The following is a 22,839-nucleotide window of genomic DNA, read 5'->3' as shown; positions in this document are numbered from 1 at the left end:
TTGAAAGTGAGTCCATCGGTTGTGGGAACAATTCAGTATTGGGATGAGTGAAGTTATCTCCTTTAGTTCAAGAGCCTGATGGTTGAGGGGTAATAACTGTTCCTGAACCTGGTGGTGTGAGTCTTCAGGCTCCTGTACCTCCTCCCAGATGGCAGCAGTGAGAAGAGAGCACGACCTGGATGCTGGAGATCCCCGTTGATGGATGCTACTTTCCTGCGATGGTGCTTCATGTAGATGTGCTCAGTGGTGGGGAGGGCTTTACCTCTGATGGACTGGGCTGTATCTTCTTTTTGGAGGCTTTTCAGTTCCAGGGCGTTGGTGTTTCCATACCAGGGCGTAATCCAACCAGTCAGAATACTCTCCAGTGCTCATCTACAGGGATCGGTCAGAGCTTTAAATGACATGAATCTTTGCAAACTTATAAGAAAGTAGAGGTGCTGCCACCTCCGATCCCCCGATGAGGATGGCTCCCAGACCACTGGTTTCCTCCACCTGAAGTTAATAATTGGCTCCTTGGTCTTGCTGACATCGAGTGAGAGTTTGTTGGCGAGGCGCCACTCAGCCAGATTTTTAATTCCTGCCCCCCCCCGACCCCCAGTATATGTTGATTCATCATCACCTTTGATTTATCGACTGACAGTGGTGTCGCCAGCAAACTTCACTATGGCATTGGAGCTGTGCTTAACCTCACAGTCACAGGTGTAAAGTGAGTTTGAGGTCCCCCTGTGCTGATGGAGATGTACGCCCTCTCGTCACCTGGCTCAGAGCCTCAGCCGCGGGCTGGCACGCCATCTTTCAGACTGACACACAGTGCTGGAGGCAGGGCAGCATCCACAGAGCGTTTCTGGCCTCTCTCTCCCCCCCGCCCCCGTCTCGGTCCGAAACGTCGACTGTTTATTCCTCTCCGTGGATGCTGGCCGACTTGATGATTTGCTCCAGCGCTTCGTGTGCCTGCATGTGTCTGGGTTTCCATCTGCAGAATCCCTTGTGTTTCTTAATCCACATGTTCTTCCCTTCTTAGATCCCTGTGTTTTGTTTTACTTTTCCGGACTATCTGTAATGAGGTCTGAGAAGCTGCAGGAAGTAAAACAGAACAATTAAATTGTCACTCATTTTGTATCTTGTTTTTAAAAAAAAAAAAGACTAAACTTATGTTCGTTTTTTTTCTCAACTAGAGAGTGGTGTGTAGTTTCCAAGTGACGCCATGGAGGATGGGAAGGCCGTGTGGGCTCCACACCCCCTGGATGGATTCCAGATGGGTTTGATTGTCGACATCGGTGTGGACTCATTAACCATCGAGCCTCTAAATCAGAAGAACAAGGTGAGTGTCTGTTAGCACATGCATCACTGGAGGACAGCAGCAGGTCAGTCAGCATCCGTGAAGCAAGGGGGTGGCCGACGTTTCGAGTAGAGACCCTGCACCAGCACTGGGAGTGTGGGGGGAAGAGGGTGAATGTAAAGAGGTGAGAGGGAGGAGTGAGGCAGACACCGGACAGGTGATAGGTGGAACCAGGTGAGGTGGTAGATTGTGGGCTGATAGACCCCAGTAGGAAAGGGGAATATTGAGACAGAAGCTGGTGGGAATAGATGTGGGAGACAAAATTGGCCAGATGGAGCCAAGTTGGGAGACAGGAGGGGAAGGTAGAAACAGAGGCTGGTACTGATTGGGGGGAGGGGGGGCGGGAAGGTGATCGTCATAAGAGAGGGTTGATGAACAGATTGAATCAGGCGAAAGAGGAGATATGAAAGGTGAATATTTGGATGATCCAGGGAATGGAGGAAGTCCTGTCCTGCCTGTAAGGAGTTTGCACGTTCTCCCCGTGATGGCGTGGGTTTCCTCCGGGTGCTTCTGTTTCCTCCCACAGTCCAAAGACGTACTGGTCGGTAGGTTAATTGGTCATTGTAAATTGTCCCGTGATTAGGCTAGGGTTAAATCAGGGGACTGCTGGTGGCTCAAAGGGCCTATTCTGCCCTGTAGCTCAATAAATAAATAGGTCCGACACATTGGAGTTTAGAAGAAGGGGGGGAGGCAAACCTCCTGAAAGATTCTTAGTAGCTGCACAGGTAATTATTGGGACAATATTTCCGTTAGGAGAACCCGAGTTCGCAGGATAGGTACATAAATTTATACTCAGAACGTAAATGATCCATGACAAACACTTCTAGAACAAAAAAGAGCAAAGTCCATTTTAATAGAAAGAGGTCAAAATTGTCGTCGTGCTGCTAAACTGCAGTGATGAGGGTTTTGCTGAATGGTGGAGGGGAAGTAGCTGTTCTTGAACCTGGTGGTGTGGGACTTCAGGCGTCCGTACCTCCTCCTTAGTAGTAGCTGTGAAAAGATGTCATTGCCCAGATGGTGGGGATCTTTGGTGGATGTTGTCTTTTGGAGGCAGTGCTTCCCTGTAGATGGTACCGATGGCGGGAGCCACGTGCCTGTGATGTATTGGGCAGAGTCCGCTACTCTCTGCACTCCTGCTGATTAGAATTGCCGTACCAGACCATGATGCAACAGCCGGGGTTCTTCCAGTGGAACATCTGGAGAAAATTGTTAGATTGTTCACTAACAGGCCAGAGTTGACAAAGAATTTCTTTAGATTTAGTGGTTTGAACATTTGCGTAATTCTTTGGCACAGAGAGCTGTGGGAAAGGTGGCCTGTGTATATTTAAAGGTGGGAGATAGATGGGAGTCGAGGGTTTATTGGGCAGGGAAGTGGATAAGGAATGCCAGATTTGCCTGGTAGAGCAATCTCAGGGATCAATAGTCTACTCCCATTCCTATTTGGAACCACCTCCAGTGAAACAATATTTTTCTTTAAGTGGGAAGAGCACAGTTGTTCATGTATACACAGGACAATAGGAGGGGGGAGGAGGCCACCTGTATTGTTTCTGTAACTGAGAAGTCATGTAATACTCTGTAATGGGGACCAACCTGAAAGAGCTATTTAAATATCAGCATCTCAGAAATAAAGTTAATAGAAAAAGACTTTCCTCGGTAGCTTGTAATCCATTGAAATTTATGTCCAAAATGCCTGGCTCATGATAAGGAGGGAGAAAGCAGCTATTCTATCTGAAGACGTTTTTACAATAATAAAAGACCAAATAAGCTATCAACTGGTACGTCTTTGGGAGGAAACCAGAGCACCCGGAGGAAACCTGTGCAGTCACGGAGAGAATGTATAAACTCCTTACAGGCAGGCAATTCTAGGAAGAGATTTAACTTCTGTACCCCAATCCTAATGAAGTTTACTCTTTACTTTGTTAAACATGGCCCCATGGTGATAGCGTAAGGTCGCTATTTTTCTGAAGTGATTTTTACTAATTCTGCCCTTCTGTCTGTTGCAGTCACTTAGGTGAAACACTAAACTGCCTTTAAATGTCCATTGGTCCATTTTGAGATGTCATTGCGTTTTCTGTGTCAGTTAGTTAGGACTATTAATGTCGGCGAGAAGGATTTCATATACCTGTTGCCTTTAACACAAATTGTGCCAATTGCTGCCTTTCGTTTAGGGTTGAGAAGTTAGCTATTATGTGCTGTTCAGAACATGAATCCAAGTCAAGTTTAATATCACTGATGTAGGTCATGAAATCTGTGTTTTTCCAGCAGCAGTACAATGCAATATATAAAAATACTATAGATTAGAATAAGAAATGTGTATAAAAATGAATTAAATAAGTAATGCAAAAAGAAAGCAAAAATAGTGAGGTGGTGTTCAGAGGTTCACTGTCCATTCAGGAATCTGATGGCGGAGGGGAGGAAGCTGTTCCAAAAATATTGAGGGTGTGCCTTCATGCTTCTGTACCTCCTCTCTGGTAGTAATAAGATGTTCTGGGTGATGGGGGTCCTTAATGATGGATGCCGTCTTTTTGAGGCATCACCTTTTGAAGGTGTCCTTGACGCTGGGGGGGCTAGTGCCCATGATGGAGCTGGCAGAATTTGATGGAGCTTTTTTCCAACCTTGTGCAGTGGCCTCTTCGTAGGGGCGGTGATGCAGTCAGTTACAATGATCTCCATGTTACATCTGAGGAAATCTGTGGGAGTCTTTGATGACACACCAAATCTCCTCAAATTCCAAATGAAGTTTAGCCAATGATGGGTCTTCTTTGTAACTGCATCAATGTGTTGGGCCCAGAGTAGATCGCCATAGATGTTGACACCAGGAACTTGAAACTGTTCAGTCTTTGCACTGCTGACCCCTGGATGAGGACTTCCTTTGACTTCACTTTCTAAAGTCCACAATGAGCTCCTTGGTCGTCTTCATAGTGAGTGCTCAAAGCTCTTTGGAAATACTTACGCTACTATACTGTATTTATTAAACAAAAGTGTTGACAGATGTTTTATGAGCAAACACGAGGAAATCTCTTACCCCATCCCTGACATATTTAGTTGTTTGCCTGTTCTCCATCTCCCTCTGGTGCTTCCCCCCCCACCCCCCTTCTTTCTCCTGAGGCCTCCCGTCCCATGATCCTTTCCCTTCTCCAGCTCTGTATCACTTTCGCCAATCACCTTTCCAGCTCTTAGCTTCATCCCACCCCCTCCTGTCTTCTCCTATCATTTCGCATTTCCCCCTCCCCCCACTACTTTCAAATCTCTTACTATCTTTCCTGTCGGTTAGTCCTGACAAAGGGTCTCGACCCGAAACGTCGACAGTGCTTCTCCCTATAGATGCTGCCTGGCCTGCTGTGTTCTACCAGCATTTTGTGTGTGTTGTTGACAGATGTTTTATTGTCATTTTAATTCAAATTCCATAGATCTGAAAATATTGATGTACAATGCGTTGAAAAAGTATTGAGCCCACACAACTATTCTCACATTTTACTGTCTTATTTTCTAAATTTAAGTATATTTTAGAATTTTTTTTGAGCAAATCTATAGAACATTGTGCATCATATCAAATTAAAAGAAAATTTCCAACAAACTAAAAATTTAAAAACCCAAATTGTGAGGCTGAAGAACTATTCCTCCCCTTTGTTATTGCAATGCTAACATGCTTCAGGTGCATTTTTTTTTACCTACTCACCCAATCTGTTGATGTAGAAGATTGGAGGATCACGTGTTTTCAATGAATTCATAAGAATAAATTCCCCCCTCTCTCTGTAAGGTCCAACAGTGTGGTTGATCTTTAACTGAGCAAACCAAAATGAAAGCAAAAGAACGTTCACGACGAGCCAGGGAAATGATGATAGAGAAGCATAAATCTGGCAAAGGGTACAAGACCATCTCCAAGACACTGAACATAAGTTTGGGTTCAGTGCAGTCCATCCTGTAAAAAGTGCAAAACATATGAAACCACAACCACACTGCCCAGCTGAGGTTGCCCCTCTAAACTTAGTTGCTGGAGAAGAACGGCACTTGTAAGAGAAGTAACTGTGATGCTAATGATTTGAGGACGCTGCAGTAGTTGGTGGCTGCAACTGGAGATGACGATCATGGTTCCACAATTTCTAAGGCCTTGCATGCAAAGGGTATTTCAAAATTCAAAGTTAATTCATTATGAAAATACATCTGTGTCTTGGGGGCATACTCAATAAATCCATAACCGAATCAATGAAAGACTGCACTATCTCGGGCGTTCAACCAGTGTGCAAAAGCCACAAGCTATGCAAATACAAAAAGAAAGTAATAATAATAAATAAGCAGCAAGTATCGAGTTCATGGGACGGCGAGGCCTTGGAAGTGAGTCCGTAGGTTGTGGGAACATTTTAATGATGAAGCGAAGTTGAATCATGCTTTTCCCCCTTTGGTTCGAGAGACTGATTGTTGAGGGGTAATAACTGTTCCTGAACCTGGTGGTGCAAGTCTTGAGATTCCTGTACCACCATCCTGATGGCAGCAGTGAGAAGAAAGCATGTCTTGGGGGGGGTAAGGATGCTGCTTTCCTGCGACAGTATTTCATGTGGACGTACTCAGTGGTGGAGAGGGCTTTACCCGTGATGGACTAGGCCATATCCACTAATTTCTGTAGGATTTTCTGTTCAAGGGCATTGGTATTTTTATACCAGGCAGCCAGTAAATATACTGTCCACCACACATCTGTAGAAGTTTGTCGAAGCTTTAGATGTCTTGCTGAATCTCTGCAAACTCCTAAGGAAGTAGAGGCACTGCCATGCTTCCTTTGTAATTGCACTTGGGCGCTGGGCCCAGGGCAGGTCCCCTAAAATAATAACACAGAGGAAGCCGACTCTCTCCAGCACTGAGGAGGACTGGCTCATGGAACCCTGGATTCCTCCTCCTGAAGTCAATAATCAGCTCCTTGGTCTTATTGACATTGAGTGAGAGGTTGTTATGGCACCACTCAGTCAGATTTTCAGTCTCCTTCCTGTAAGCTGATCCGTCGCCACCTTTGATTCGGCCTATGACAGTGGTGTCATCAGCAAACTTGAGTGTGATGTTGGAACTGTGCTTAGCCACACAGTCATAAGTGTAAAGCGCACAGCCTTGTGGTGCACTGGTGCTGACGGAGACCGTGGAGGAGATGTTGTTGCCAATCCGAACTGACTGGGGTCTGCAAGTGAGGAAATCAGGGATCCAATTGCATAAGGAGGTATTGAGGCCAAGGCCTTGAAGCTCATTGATTAGTTTGAGGGGATGGTGGTATTGAATGCTGAGGCGTAGTTGATAAAGAGCATTCTGACATCTGCATTTTTGCTATCTAGATGTTCCAGGGTTGAGTGAAGAGCCAATGAGATGGCATCTGCTATGGACCTTTTGCACTGGTAGGCAAATTGGAGCAGAGTCAAGTTTCTTCTCAGGCAGGAGTTGATATGTTGCATCAACCTGTCAAAACACCATCACAGTGGATGTAAGCGCTACTGGGTGATGATCTTTGAGACAGGTTACCACGTTCTTCTTAGGCTGAAGCCTGCTTGAAGCAGGTGGGTAAAGCAAGAGGTTAAAGATCTCGGTGAACACTCCAGCCAGTTGATCAGCCCAGGTCTTTAGTGCTTGACCATGGATTGACGTGTCAGAATGGGAATGGGGGTAGGAATGGTTGGCCACCGGGAAATTCCACTTTCCAGAGCTGATGAAGGATGTCGGCCTGAAGCGTGACCGTTTACTCATTTTCATAGATGCTGCCTAGTCTGCTGAATTCCTTCAGCGTTCTGTCTGTGTTGCTCTGCATCTGCAGACTATTTTGTGTTTATCAACCAAGAGTCTTTCAACTCTTCAGCATGAGATGTGGCACTTGGCATTCTTAGTTATAGAGCGTGGGGAGAATAAATAGTCGTGACTGAAGTCTACATTCAGCAAAGATTGTGCATTGCTATAGTTGCTACCAAAGATTTTAGGGAGGTGCTAAGGCAACATAATGGTTAGCGCGTGTCTATTATAGTTTGGGTGTTGGAGTTAGCTCATTTCTGCATCCTCTGTGAAGAGTTGCATGCCCTCCCTCCCTGTGTCTTCCAGCTGCTCTGGTTTCCTCCCACGGTTCAAAGGTGTACCAGTTAGTAAGTGAGTTGGTCATTGTAATTTGTCCTGTGATTTGGGTAGGGTTACATAGGTGCGATTCTGGGAGGTGTATTTTGTTGGACCGGAAGGACCTGATCTGCGCACTAACTCTAAATCGGGGGTTCCCGACCTTTGTTATACCATAGGCCCCTACCATGTACCAAGGGGTCTGAGAATGCCAACTATAATTAATGGACATCTGTACAAATGGATGCTACTAATGCTGTGTTTCCAAACTGTGATGCTGATCTTGTGTTCAACTGCAATAAAATGAGGCATTCTCTGAAGAGAGCATTGTTCCATGTTGGTTTTCCTATTGACTGTCAAAAATTCTAAACTGTAAAGACAGTAGCTCAGTTATTGCAAGTCAGTTCTGCTATTGATCAACCCCTTGCTAGGTAATTAATATAGAATGCAATGTGCAGAACACAAATAGGTGTGAAGTTTTCGATAGAAAGGCCATAGCAAATTGAGCAGATTGCAGCAGGAAAAGGGACTTCTTCAGTTGTTGAATTGAAAGGCACAATGCGTTTACTAGAACTAGGGGGCCCAGCCTCAAGATTCGGGGGAGTAGATTTAGTTTGGAGATGAGGAACTGCTTTTCCCAGAGGGTGGTGAATCTGTGGAATTCTCTGTCCAATGAAGCAGTGGAGGCTGCCTCAGTAAATATTTTTCAGACAAGGTTGGTTAGATTTTTGCATTGCAGGGGAATTGAGGGTTATGGGGAAAAGGCAGGTAGGTGGAGGTGTGTCCTTGGCCGGATCAGCCATGATCTTATTGAATGGCGGAGCAGGATTGATGGGCCAGATGACTGACTCCTGCAATTTCTTATGGTCTTGTGTTCTTAACTATAAAATAAAACAGTTAACCTTGTACGTACTGACCTGACAGTGACGACAAAGCACAGTGGAAAGAAATGTGAATAAATTGGTTGGATTTGTATGATGTGAGACATCCCTGTGAAAAGAGGAAAAAGAACCCAGATAGTCCTTCTGTCAGGCCGAGCACACCACTCGGATTTCCCAGGGTGGTGGGATGGGCATGCATTTCTACCAAAGGCGCCCCTTCTCTCCTCTGGTCTGCAGGTCACCCTTGGGCAAGGTGTAGCACCTGCTTAGCCCCTCGATCAGGGTCCTGTGAAGCCATGGGAGTAGGTGGTGGGTAGTCTTATGAGCAACCGGTGCATATCACAAGCCCTGGTTATGTGACTACTGATGCCAAGCAATCTTTGAAGTGTATTGATAATGGCTGGGGTTCCCTGTCTTGTAACGATACAGCGTAGAAATTAATGGCAAACTGCTTCTGTAGAAACATTTGCCAAGAACAATCATGGTCATGGAAAGACCATAATTGACCATGTCACATGACACAGCACACAGTAACTGAGGCAAGTAAGAATTAGATCTACAGATGAATTAAACATAGCTAAACAAAGTAAGGTGCGTAAATTGTACTTCACCTTTCAACATTTTTTTTATCTGGTGACACTTCAGATGTGATGCAGCAGGGAGTTCAGAACCCTAATGGCCTGAGGGAAGAAGCTGTTTCCCACCCTGCGATCTTGTCTTTGTGCATCGGAGTCTCCCGCCCGATGGTAGAAAGTCAAAGAGGATGCTGGATGGATGGGTGGGGATCCTTGATAATACTAAGGGCCCTGTGTACACAGCGGCGGTGCTGAAAAGTGTGCCCGATGGACGGCAGGGAGACTGTTCTCACTGCCCTTTGTAGGGACTTGCGGCCGATGCTCTGCTGCTACCGTACCAGATGCAGATTGTCAGGACGCTCTCAATGGTGCTCCTGTCAACTTCAGTTTAAAAAGTGTTGACCTGTCCACTTGCAGATGGATATTTAAGATTCCAAGGTGTCAGCTGTCTAGTGCTCTGGCCAGTGTTCCTCTTGCGTTTAATTTCATCAGCATAGCTGCTCTCCTTGCTCATTTACGGTACAGTTTGAGTTGCCACCCGCTACATTGAGCGTAACAACTGGGGTACTCCATTGGCTGAAGCCCCTGTGTGATGTCCTGAGCACAAGCAGAGCATCATTGGGATGCTGGTTCCTGCTCAAGGCCAAGGCCCCGAGAGTTCGTCTACGTTGACCCTGTTTACAGAATGTGCTGAAGCGGCGGTGTGGCAGATGGGATTTCAATGATGAATCAACTTCCTCCAGGGTTTCTTTTTCCAGTGCAGGTGCAGGAAACATGTTAGCAAATTAGCTTGTTATGTGAACCTTTGGAGAGGGTAGCTTGTGTATTGAAAATCCAACTCAAATCAATTCTCAAAGAGCTTAATTATTTGGGGAAATAACATACTTGAAAATGTTCATACATGACATTACAGCGCGCACAGTGTAAAATTAAGTATTCTGCTCTGGTTGAGGGGCCAACGCATATTGTAATTAATAACGATTCTTGGTTTATTTCTACGGTAAGTGAAGCATTCAAACATGCGAGCCGTTTGCAGCCTGGCTCTCAGTTTGTAAATACATTTGTCTTTTATTTCTGGAGGTGCAGTGACATCAAGAAGACATCTCAGAAGCGATTGAATGAACTGCTCGATGTGTATTTTTTTTTAACAGTGTGTTGTTACAATTTGATAGGTTTGTCCCATTCTCTGCTAGTAAATGGAACTGTTGAATTGTTTGAGAGATATCCAGAGCAGGCACTGCACTGGAAGATGGGTTGTTTACTGTCCAAAGTAACTCACAGATGAATTCACTGATCAAATGTGCCAATGTACCTGACTCCCTCCGGAGAATTGTTTGTACAACTCAGCAGCACACTCACTCAGCAATTGTTTTCCCTAATCTGGGGAGCCACGCAGTTGTTTATAGAGCTGTTGACAAGATTCTATGGTTTATAAGTAAGCTCTTTGAGCTGTGTTTTGCCCCAGAATCCACTCCGTACATCTGTCCCCCCTTTCCCTATCTCTCCCCACCCACCCCATGCATGAGGCTGATGTGCAGTATTCACAAGCCAGTTATTAAGCAAACTGCTTATCTGTTGAGGCACTGAGTCCAAGAATCAGGAAGTTTAGTTGCAACTTTTTAGAGCTCTGATGAGGGTGCATCAGGGGTGTTGTATTTAATTCTGTTTGTCCCATCAGAAGGGAGTTGATACTTTGCAGAGTGTCCACAAGAACCTAACCAGGGCGCCGTCTGGGCGAGACGGTGTGCTACGTAGAATAAACTTGGGTTGTTTTCTCTGCAGCAGTGGAAGCTGAGGGGGAGACGGATAGAAAGTTTATAAAATTGAGAGGCATACTGCAGATAGGATAGGAAGTCAGTTTCTTTATTCTAGGGTAGAAATGTCAAATACTAGAGACGAGGGGGTTAAGTTCAAAAGAGATGCGTGAAACAATTTTTTTCCAATTATTGATGTGTGCTGGGACCAATGTTCCCTCTAATTTTTTTTTTACAGCTGCGTAAACCAACCGTTGCTCGGAGCAGGAGATTGTTATATGGCCTGAAAATTTCACAGATCTTTAAATGCTTTTCTTTTGTTATATACTTTGGAATGAAAATTGAAAATCACACACTTTTAATTCATTAATTGAAGGTATAATTATGTGCAATACAATAAGGAAAAATGTTCTTGTTTCATAAACTTTTTCTTGTCTGTATTACAAAGCCTTTGTCTATAAACACTGTCCAGATTGCAAGAGGAGACAGTACTTGATTTGGTATTGGGAAATGAACCTGGTCAGGTGTCAGATCTCTTAGTGGGAGAACATTTTGGAGATGGTGATCACGATTCTATCTCCTTTACCATAGCATTGGAGAAGGATAGGAACAGACAAGTTAGAAAAGCGTTTAATTGGAGTAAGTGGAATTATGAGGCTATCAGGCAGGAACTTGGAAGCTTAAATTGGGAACAGATGTTCTCAGGGAAAGGTACAGAAGAAATGTGGCAAATATTCAGGGGATATTTGTGTGGAGTTCTGCATAGGCACGTTCTAATGAGACAGGGAAGTTATGGTAGGGTACAGGAACTGTGATGTAAAAAGGCTGTAATAAATCTAGTCAAGAAGAAAAGAAAAGCTTACGAAAGGCTTCAGAGCTAGATAATGTTAGAGATCTAGAAGATTATAACACTAACGGGAATGAGCTTAAGAATGAAATTAGGAGAGCCAGAAGGGGACATGAGAAGGCCTTGGCGGACAGGATTAAAGAAAACTCCAAGGCATTCTACAAGTATGTGAAGAGCAAGAGGATGGGACGTGAAAGAATAGGACCTGTCAAGTGTGACAGTGGAAAAGTGTGTATGGAACCGGAGGAAATAGAAGAGGTACTTAATGAATACTTCAGTATTCACTATGGAAAAGGATCTTGGTGACTGTGGTGATGACTTGCAGCAGACTGAAAAGCTTGAGCAGGTAGATATTAAAAAAGAGGATGTGCTGGAACTTTTGGAAGACATCAAGTTGGATAATTTGCCGGGACCGGATGAGATGTACCCCAGGCTACTGTGGGAGGCGAGAGAGGAGATTGCTGAGCCTCTGGCGATGATCTTTGCATCATCAATGGGGACGGGAGAGATTCTGGAGGATTGGAAGGGTTGTGGATGTTGTTCCCTTATTCAAGAAAGGGAGTAGAGATAGCCCAGGAAATTATAGGCAGGTGAGTCTTACTTCAATGGCTGGTAAGTTGATGGAAAAGATCCTGAGAAGCAGGATTTATGAACATTTGGAGAGGTATAATATGATTAGGAATAATCAGCATGGCTTTGTCAAGGGCAGGTCGTGTCTTATGAGCCTGATTGAATTTTTTGAGGATGTGACTAAACACATTGATGCAGGTAGAGCAGTAGATGTAGTGAATATAGATTTCAACAAGGCATTTGATAAGGTACCCCATGCAAGGCTTAGTGAGAAAGTAAGGAGGCATGGGATCAAAGGGGACATTGCTTTGTGGATCCAGAACTGACTTGCCCACAGAAGGCAAAGAGTGGTTGTTGACGGGTCATATTCTGCATGGAGGTCGATCACCAGTGGTGTGCCTCAGGGATCTGTTCTGGAACCCTTACTCTTCGTGACTTTTATAAATGACCTGCATGAGGAAGTGGAGGGATGGGTTAGTAAGTTTGCTGATGACACAGAGGTTGGGTGTGTTGTGGATAGTGTGGAGGGATGTCAGAGGTTACAGCGGGACATTGATTGGATGCAAAATTGGGCTGAGAAGTGGCAGATGGTGTTCAACCCAGGTAAGTGTGAGGTGGTTCATTTTGGTAGGTCAAATATGATGGCAGAATATAGTATTAATGGTAAGACTCTTGGCAGTGTGGAGGATCAGCGGGATCTTGGAGTCCAAGTCCATAGGACGCTCAAAGCAGCTGCGCAGGTTGACACTGTGGTTAGGAATGCATATGGTGTATTGGCCTTCATTAATGGTGAAATTGAATTTAGGAGCCGAGAGGTAATGTTGCAGCTATATAGGACCCTGGTCAGACCCCACTTGGAGTACTGTGCTCAGTTCTGGTCACCTCACTACAGGAAGGATGTGGAAGCCATAGAAAGGGTGCAGAAGAGATTTACAAGGATGTTGCCTGAATTGGGGGACCATGTCTTTTGCAGACAGGTTGAGTGAACTTGGCCTTTTCTTCTTGGAGTGACGGAGGATGAGAGGTGACCTGATAGAGGTGTAAAAGATGATGAGAGGCATTGATCGTGTGGATAGTCAGAGGCTTTTTCCCACGGCTGAAATGGTTGCCACAAGAGGACACAGGTTTAAGGTGCTTGGGAGTAGGTACAGAGGAGATGTCAGGAGTATGCTTTTTACTCAGAGAGTGGTGAGTGCGTGGAATGGGCTGCCGGAAACGGTGGTGGAGGTGGATATGATAGGGTCTTTTAAGAGACTTTTGGATAGGTACATGGAGCTCTGAAGAAGAGGGCTATAGGTAAGCCTGGTAATTTCTAAGGTAGGGGCATGTTCGGCACAACTTTGTGGGCCAAAGGGCCTGTATTGTGCTGCAGGTTTTCTATGTTTCTATTAATTTTGCATCCAGGTGGTAGATGTGAGCTGGCAGTTTGTTAACAATGAGCTGCTGACTTCCATTCTGTCTTTATTGTTACAATTTGTAACATGGTTGGAAGTGGAAACGTTGACCATGGGAATACATTGAAGCTCTAAAATGTTTCAAAGTGAAGGTTGTGGTATGTTTATTATCTAGAACAGTTATAGAATGTATTCATTAACACATAATTACAGGGTATTTCACAATTATATTAACAAATATTTCAAAACTATGGCATATTTTCAAGATTTTATAAAAGGAAGTTCCAGCTGCTGGGTAACAAAGGCTATGTGTGTGGGAGCATTTCAGTTACTGTGCTGCTGCGTGCCCATGCAGTTTAGTGGGATCTGTAGTCAGGACCACGTGCAGGTAGGAGAATTTAGGTTGGTTTGACACGGTTTTGTGGGCTGAGGACCCTGGTCCTGTGCTGGTCAGTTTGTTCTGTGTTTCCGTATTGCCTCGAGGTACTTTGTGTCTTGATTATCTGTTACATTATTTTTGCTATTTTTGCTTCTCGGATATCAGCATTGCTCGGGCACATCCGAGAATTTTCTCTTAAAATGACTGTTGTCAGGACGAAGTTGCTTATGGAGCAATGTTGGGCTGAAATGGCTGATTTTACTTTATGCAGCCTAGTCCAGATTGAAACACTGAACCTAATTAGCATGGATGTTTCTTGACTCAAAGTAGCAATGAGATTGAGCTTCATGAAGTGTTGTAAGAGTACTAATTTGCTGACAGAATGAATTAGTCCTTTTACAAACTAGCAATGCGATTGAAGATTTTTTGGATCTAGATAGCAAAATATTAAAAATTACAGAATAGAAGAGGAAATACACTTCGCCATTTTAAGTATGTGGTATTTTGTAAACAAGATCTTTGTTCTACACATGATCAAATCTTGGCTGAGCTTAACAGGGGTTCTCTTCTTTGTGCAGTACACAAGCTTATAATTCAGGTTTCTTCATTCACAAGGTGTCCATGCCAAATTAAATCAAACTTCAAAATTCCGAGTACATTTATTATGAAAGTTCTGTATGTAGTTTACAACTCTGAGATTCGTATTCCCAGAGATAAGCAAAGAAAAACTATGGAACCTGTTCAGAGGAAAAAAAAACATTGGACCCCCCCCCCCCCACAACCCAATTAGCAAAAAAAAAGACGCAAACAGCAACAGTAAATGTGTGAGAAGCACAGAATATAAAACACCACCCCACAAACGTCACTGAAAGAGTGCAGGCATATTCCATTGCAGCTTCGTTCCAGTTCAATCTAGCACTATCGTTAGTTATCTGCGGCTGCCCCGATCAAAATCATGAAAAATAGCAACAGGAAAATGAGCAACTGGGAATCGACGATTAGTGTCCACATAAGAATGCAAAATTCATTTAGATAAATGTTCGGACAAAGCCCCCCTGAACATTGCTGTTTCCTGACGCTCATTAGTGGCACTGAGTATGCAGTGCTGAATTGAGTTCAGTCATTCTGAACTGATTCTGGCAGAGTATGTGTTTTGTGATGTTACAAAACAAATCACAGATTCTGCAAGAGCACACAGTGCAAACGTATCGGGGAACTGCACCAGGAATTGAGCTTATTGTCTTGAATGTTGGTCTCTGCCTCAGATCCCCGACTCTCATGAAAGAATGTAGAAATTTACAGCACATTATAGGCCCTTTGGCCCACAATGTTGTGCTGGCTGTGTAACCTACTCTGGAGACTGCCTAGAATTTCCCTTGCACGTAGCACTGTGTACCTGTCTAAGAGGCTCTTAAAAGACCCTATTGTATCCACTTCCACCACCGCCTTCGGCAGTGCATTCCACGCACCCACCACTCTCTGTGTGGAAAAACTTACCCCTGACATCCCCTCAGTACCCATTTCCAAGCACCTTGAAACTATGCCCCCTCGTGTTCGCCATTTCAGCCCTGGGCAAAAGGACTCTGGGTATCCACATGATCAATGCCTCTCATCTTATACACCTCTATCAGGTCACCTCTCATCCTCCGTCACTCCGAGGAAAAAAGGCCAAGTTCACTCAACCTATTCTCTTAAGGTACGCCCTCCAATCCAGGCAACATCCTTGTAAATCTCCTCTGCGCTCTCTCTATAGTATCAGCAAAAAAAAGTCTCAGTTGCTTTTTCATAGCCATTATCTGTCAAACGCTCTGAATTTTGTCCCGATTCTGCTTGTCATGATGCTTTAGAATATCCATTCCCTTCCCCATTGGAGATTTGTGTTGTATGGAGAGTTGTCTGTTTTGAGGTGTAACTAGGAACAGTACTTCGTTGCCTGAATGACAGTCAGACAAAAAAAAACTGCAGATGCTAGATATCCAAAACACAAACAAAATACTGGAAATACTCAGCAGGTCAGACAGTGTCTGTGGAGAGAGACACACAGAGTCAACATTTCTAGTCTCAGAATTTTCCTGCTTCTGATGAAGGTTTTTCTGGCTTCTTGGAACATTGAATGGTACAGTACAGCACAGGAGCAGACACTTCAACCCGCAATGCTGTGCCAAAATAATTAAGCTAATAACACCTGATCCTTTCTGGTCCATATCCCTCCATTCACTGCACATTCGTGTGCCTATCTAGGATACTTTTAACTGTCTCTGTTGTCAGCTGTCTCTGTGTTTGAAACAACTTGCCCCACGCGTCTCCTTGGAATCTGCCTCTATAATGTTAGACATTTTGACGCTGGCGGATAGAGTTACCAGCTATCTAGTCTATCAATGTTTTTCGTTAACATCCTTGATCAGGTTTCTCCTCGCCCTTCACTGCTTCAGAGGAAGTGACCCAAGTTTGTCCAACACTCCTCGTATCACGTGCCCTGTAACGCAGACAGCATCTCGGTAAACCCCTTCTGCACCCTCCCCATTGCCTCCGCATCTTACCTATAACAGAGCAACCAGAAGAGAATGCAGTTGTCCGGATATGACCTAACCAGAGCTTCATAAGGATGCAACATAACCTCCCAGCTCTTGAACTCAACTAATAAAGGCAAGCATGTCTTCTTTGCTACCCTGCTGACTTGTACGGACACTTTCAGGGAGTTACTGGTGGACCCGCTAGATCCCTCTGTAAATCAATTCTGTTAAGAATACTGCCGTAAGCTGTGTTCTTTCTCTTTATGTTTGCTCTCCCAAAGAGCGACACTTCACACTTGGCTGGATTCAACTCCATCTACCACCCCTCTGCTCACATCTGCAACTGAGTCATATCCTGATGCTTCCTTTGACAACCATCAGCACTCTCCACATTGTCGCCAAACCTCGTCATCAGCACGCTCACTGACCCACCCACTCGCGTCTTCACCAAGGTCTCTTATATACATGACAAACACAGAGATCCCAGTGGAACACCACTTGTCACCGAACTCCAACTGGAATTTTCTGTTTTTAGTTTGTCGCCTGAAGCTTGTTTGGTTGAGGCAGCTTCAGTCATTAGAGGATGCCTTGGCGCTTCTGGCGATGGTGGTCACGTTGGAGTAATGATCTGCTTGATGGTATTGAATGCTGAGCTGTAGTCAATGAAGAGCATCCTGATGTTTGCGTCTTTGTTGTCCAGCTGTTCTAGGGTTTAGTGAAGGGCCAGTGAGATGGCATCTGCTGTGGACCTGTTGCTCTGGGAGGCAAATTGGAGCAGATCCAAGTTACTTCTCAGGCAGGAGTTGATGTGTTTCATCACCGACCTCTCATCACATCACCATGGATGTAAGTGCTATCGGACAATAATCACTGAGGCCGGTCACTGTGCCCTTCTTGGGTACTGGTATGATTGAAGCTTGCTTGAAGCAGGTTGGTTCCTCAGACTGCCAAAGCAAGATGTCAGTAAACACTCCAGCCAGTTGGTGAGCACAGGTCTTCAGTACCTGACCAGGTTGGTGTCTGGGCCGGATTCACCCTCCTGAAGGATGCTCTCATGTTGGCCTCAGAGGGTCTTTGGGAGTTTGTGAATTTGCCTCCATGTTCCGTCGGTCAAAGCGAGCATAAAAGGCTTTGAGCTCATCTGGGGGAGGAACCTTGTTATCGTATGTGTCAATAAAGGAAGGACATCATAAACTGAACTGCACCCATAAAATCCGCTGTCTACATCAGCTGCATGTGGTTTCCGAAACGCTTGCTTACCCTCAAAATTGCAAGCCTGTTTGTATCTGGTTTTGAAGCTCAGCCACTGGCAGTGTGGAGTTGGCATGATGGTGCTGTGGTCCGACAGGGCACCACTCGTACGTTTCCTGACCTGTCTGTCTGCACAGTCTGCTGTTGAGTGAATGTAAGCTGTCTGTGCTTGTTAGTATCAGTGTTGACGAAAGATGTGTGATAGGTCATGTAAAAAATATCTCCCTTCCAAGTCTTCACACACCAGGTTATAATCTCAATATTCCTCACTGCAGAAGTTGTAGGGATCTGTGGAAGTCCCATTCCTTCCTCCCACACATACACAGTCCTCTTACCCCAAGATTGTCTGCCTGCCTTGGTCTCCAGCCTCCAGCGGACTTGGATTCTGACTCAGATCTGCATTCGTTGGAGGCCGAAGAAGACATGGTTACCGGGCCTTTGACTGCCCCAGTTCGCAGTCATGCGTTGCCCGTATATTAAATCGAAATAGTCGCCCCTGGACAAGAGAGCAGCCGGTAGTAAACTGATGCCAAGTTGAAACCGAGCGTTAGCTGTAGCTGAGAAGCAGTGATGACCAAGGGGGCCAGCTGACAGCAGCAGGCGATGCTGGAGGCATTCAGGGGCAGGGCAGGGCAGGTCAAGATTCGGAACGTCGGGGCTTTGTTGATCTGCTGGCGCTGACCTTCTGTCAGAAGGAGATTGGAGGGGGGCATGTTGGGGGGAAAAACCAGCACGTTCCCACTGGATTGCGGCCATTTTATTAACATACGTAACTGATCTGTTTTTCTTGCACTGTGAGGATTTCAGTCAGGTCATCTTCATTAACGTGGTGTCTCCTTTTGAGGTGGGTTGTACATATTTGCACAATTAAATGTGGGATTACTGATTTAAGTGACTAAAGCACACTTTTTCTGTTAGGCTGAAGGCCTGCTTCAGATCAGCTGTTGTGTAGAGGCTGCAGTTTCCCCAACACTGGCGCCTCAGGGCTGTAACGCGTAAGGGTGTGGGGAAAGTAGAGTTTGAAAATCCATGCCGGTGTCTAATGGGATGTTCCTCAAGAGGAAATCTTCCTACAGGGAGCTTAGAATGTCCATTGGCCCTCAGGAAGCCTCTGGATCTGTGGCCGGAGTGCATCCTGCACGAGGACCGCTTGTTTGTTATGTGCTGTGTCATATCAAGCAGGCGATTAACGGTTGACTGTGACCATGATTGTTCTTGTCAAATTTTTTCCACAGAAATGCCACCTTCTGGGCAGTGTCTTTACTGGACAGGTGACCCCAGACATTAACGATACTCTTCAGAGATTGTTTGCCTGGTGTCAGTGGTCGCACAACCAGGACTTGTAATGCGCACCAGCTGCTCATATGACCATCCAGCACCTGCTCCCATGGCTTCACGTGACCCTGATCTGGGGACTAAGCAGGTGTGCTACACCTTGCCCAAGGGTGACCTGCAGGCCAGCAGAGGGAAGGAGAACCTTACACCTCCTTTGGTAGAGACGTATCTCCACCCGCCACCCTGCACGAGCATTGTCATGTTCCAGCTTGTGCACTCTGATAGAAATATACAGATTGGAAAGATGTACATCTTTATAAAATCACTCCACTGGAAGGGACACCTGGTTGATGAGGTTTCCAGTTGACTTGGAACTATTGGTTTCTTATTAATGACAAACATTATATCATTTCTTAAAGCTTTGCTGCAATGAATTAACACTGATTTTCTTTCTCCCCCAGACTTTTTTAGCTCCCGTCAACCAAGTTTTCCCTGCAGAAGAAGACAGTAAAAAGGATGTTGAAGATAACTGTGAGTATAATGCATGGATCTGGGGTGGCATCAACCCAGACACTTTTCCCGCAGTCTGAAGTCATTCTTCTCTCGAGTATTGCCATATCTCAATTGCCGGCGTTGCACTTTGAACAGTTTGAACTCCTAACCCAATGCAAAGTGTTTAGTAAACCATTCTACAGTTACACAACATTGATGACCTTCACGGTTCTAATGACACTGAGGCATTGCACCTGCCTGGAGCCACTTCCTCAAGCACCCTCTCACACATTAGCTAGCAGTTGATCCCTAATTACTCATTTTGTGACCGGTGTAAACTTCCTCCTTAAACTGAAGCTCTTTATTAGGGCACCTGTCTTGCCAGGAATATTCCCCAGGCTGGAACTCCCAGCTTTGCAATCTGAATTTATCACTTAACCCAGTCTTGAACTTGGTGACACACCTCAACTCTGAACTGATCCCACAGACTTTTTTTTCCCAAGGACTCTAAACTCATTACTCTGTTTTTTGCACAATTTGCCTGCTTTTGCACCTTGATTGTTTGTCAGTCTTTGTTGTTTTTTTTAAATTCTTTTATTAGTTTTTCAAAACATTTTACAAAATTAAAAACCCCAAATCCCAATGAGGAGCATTAATACAGAGCAAGGTTAAGCATACAATAACAATATGCTACAAAGGAAGAGAATTTAACAAAAAAGCACCTAAATTAAAGACAAGTGAGCTTAGTGTCCTCCCCAAACCCCACAACACAAGAAAAAAAACGTCAGTCTTTGTTTAATGTGTTGTTTTTCATAAATCCTGTTGTTATTTTTCTGAAAATGCTTACAAGAAAATGAATCTCAGGGTAGTGTATGGTGACATTAATGTACATTGATAACAGATATACTTTGAATTTAACTCAGTCTTTCAATCCTGCATGTCAGGGTCATCGTCACTATCATTTCAGTAGTGAAACTATGAAACTGTATTGTGTCATTGTACGGGACGCTATGTCTGAACTATACTCTATTGAGAACATCGCCCACCATTTTATTTTAGCACCCTGTTTTATTTTGGCTCGTAATCTTGTTTGTTCAGATCCCGTTAATGTGCTGTTTCATTTCTGAGGAGATAAAGGGTTGCAACATTCTTGCTCGGGAACGTCAAAAGGAAGCAACAAGCAGAGCCTCATTTTAATTTTTGGCACCATGTGCACAAGCTGTTAATAATGGTCACAAGTATTTTTGTGTTCTCCAAAGCAATGGATGCAGTACCTCTTTTAATTGAAAATTACATAATGGTGCATTGAATAATTAATTTTAGAATCAGCAAGGAAACCAGTATGGCTCACTGTTCTTTTGTCAGTCATAGAAAGCGGCAGCACAGAAACAGGCCCTTCAGCCCATCTAGTTGGTGTTGAAGCAATTTGAGCCGCCTATCCCACAGCCCTCCATAGTCCTTCCACCCACGTACCTACCCAAATTTCTCTTAAATGTTGGAATCAGGCTCGCATGCACCACTTGTGCAGGCAGCTCATTCCACACTCTCTTAGCCCTCTGAGTGAAGTTTCCCCTCATGTTCCCCTTAAACTTTTCACCTTTCACCTTTTACTTGTGACCCTTTAGTTCTAATCTCACTCAGCCTCAGTGGAAAAAGCCAGCTTACATTTACCCTATCTATGCCCCTCACAATTTTGTGTGTAGGCCTCCGTCAGTCTCGATAGACCATGGATTTGCGCCTTGGAAAGTTTCCAGGGCACAAGCCTGGGCAAGGTTTTTTTTTATGGAAGACCGGCAGTTGTCCAAGCTGCAAGTCTCCCCTCTCCACACCACCGATGTTGTCCAAGGGAAGGGCATTAGGACTCATACAGCTTGGCACCAGTGTCGTCGCAGAGCAACGTGTGGTTAAGTGCCTTGCTCAAGGACACACACGCAGCCTCAGCCAAGGCTCGAACTAGCGACCTTCAGATAACTAGACGAACGCCTTAAATTAAATGCAACCAATTCCCATGAATGGCTACAATATCGCAATTCCAGGTGTTGGTCCATGCCTCGAGGTCGTAGGCCTTTCCTACGATGATGCTTGTATCGAAATATATTCAGCTCTGGAGACGAGTTGCACTGTGCTCAAACTTCTGACTCCCGACTTTAAGGTCTCGCCAGCATCTGCCTCCACAGCCTCTCTGCAAACGGTTCTGGCACTCTGGTTCCCATGTGAATTAATAAGGAAAAAAAATGAAGCCTCTGCTCTATTACACCATTGCAATCCGATGTTCAAAGTCCTGATTCCCACTCTGACATTGGGTTTGGCAGGCTTCGGCATGTTTTTAATATATTCCTGTTCAGATTTCTCTCTGATGCATGCGAAGTTGTACCTTGGGGGGGGGGGGGGCTTGAGAAATATTTGTGGTTCCTCAAAAGGCGGAGCTGTCATGCTGCATTTCCACCTGATGCATTGAAAGTTTAAGCCAAGTGCATTTTCAGTCTCTTCTCCTGAATCATAAAGTAACTTTATTTAGCTCAAATTGGGTAATTATTTGGAATATTCAGGAATGACATAAAAACCTACCAGATGATTGAATAATCCTAGTAAAAAGCTTAGCCCCGATGGTCAATGTCCACCTTTTTACTTCTGTGCTGCTGGTTATTGTTGCTTTAGAATTGGCGCTTTGTAACCAAAGCCAGCATTTAATGCCCATCCCTGATCATCCTTGACAAGATGGTCTGAGGAAGGCTGTTGAAATGCTGAACGTTCTCAGAAAGAGAGGTCCATGCCAGTGACAATGAACGAACGGTATTTGGGGTTCGCGTATTGGGGAGGTGCTGTTGAATGAATGGATCACGTTAAACTCCACAGCGTTGCAGGGGTGAGATGCTGCTATCAACTGAGAAAGTGATTCCGAAGGCTATAATCAAGACTGGAACATTTCAGATACGAGGGAAGATTGGGCGACCTGGGTTGTTTTCTTTGGAACAGAGGGGGCCGAAAGAGAGATTCAATTGAAGTGTGCGGTATAAAACTGGGGCCTAAAAAAGTGGGAATATTTCTCAGAGTTCAAGAACAAAGGGGCAGAGATGTAAAGAATTTTTTAGAAGGATTGGAGAAGGGGATTGTATTTTAGCCAAAGACCTGTGGAGGTAGAAACCCTCATCACATTTAAACCGTGCTCAGATAGTTACGTGAAGAGAAATGAGTTACAGATGCAGTTCTGGATGGTGGGATACTGCTGGGTGGGTTCTATCCCACGAGCACAAAGCCTGGATGACCACTCAGGACATGCTGTCTTCTCGCTGCTGCCGTCAGTAAGGAGCCTTGGGTCCCACACCCACGGGTGCAGAGACGGTCATTACCCCTCAACTATCAGGCTCTTGAACCAGCGTGGATAACTTCACTCACCTCAACACTGAACTGATTCTGCAACCCACTTCCAAGGACTCTGCAACTCGTGCTCTCAATATTTATTTACTTAGTTATTATTGTTCTCTATCTTTACT

The 22,839-nt window shown here is 44.8% G+C and overlaps 1 protein-coding gene across 4 annotated transcripts in view; it reads left to right on the top strand.

Moving 5' to 3' along the window:
* LOC140730810 (unconventional myosin-VI) overlaps positions 1 to 22,839 on the top strand; it is a 322,637-nt gene that overhangs the window by 90,122 nt on the left and 209,676 nt on the right. For all 4 annotated transcript variants that reach the window (XM_073051731.1, XM_073051733.1, XM_073051732.1 and 1 more), the window contains 2 exons: positions 1,176 to 1,321; positions 19,315 to 19,384. In XM_073051731.1, coding sequence (XP_072907832.1) covers positions 1,205 to 1,321; positions 19,315 to 19,384 — 187 coding nt within the window. In that variant the 5' untranslated portion in view covers positions 1,176 to 1,204. The remainder of the gene's footprint in view (positions 1 to 1,175; positions 1,322 to 19,314; positions 19,385 to 22,839) is intronic.

Source organism: Hemitrygon akajei, chromosome 7 (assembly GCF_048418815.1).
Source record: "Hemitrygon akajei chromosome 7, sHemAka1.3, whole genome shotgun sequence".
Lineage (NCBI taxonomy): Eukaryota > Metazoa > Chordata > Chondrichthyes > Myliobatiformes > Dasyatidae > Hemitrygon > Hemitrygon akajei.
This window is presented reverse-complemented; position numbering and strand designations above follow the sequence as displayed.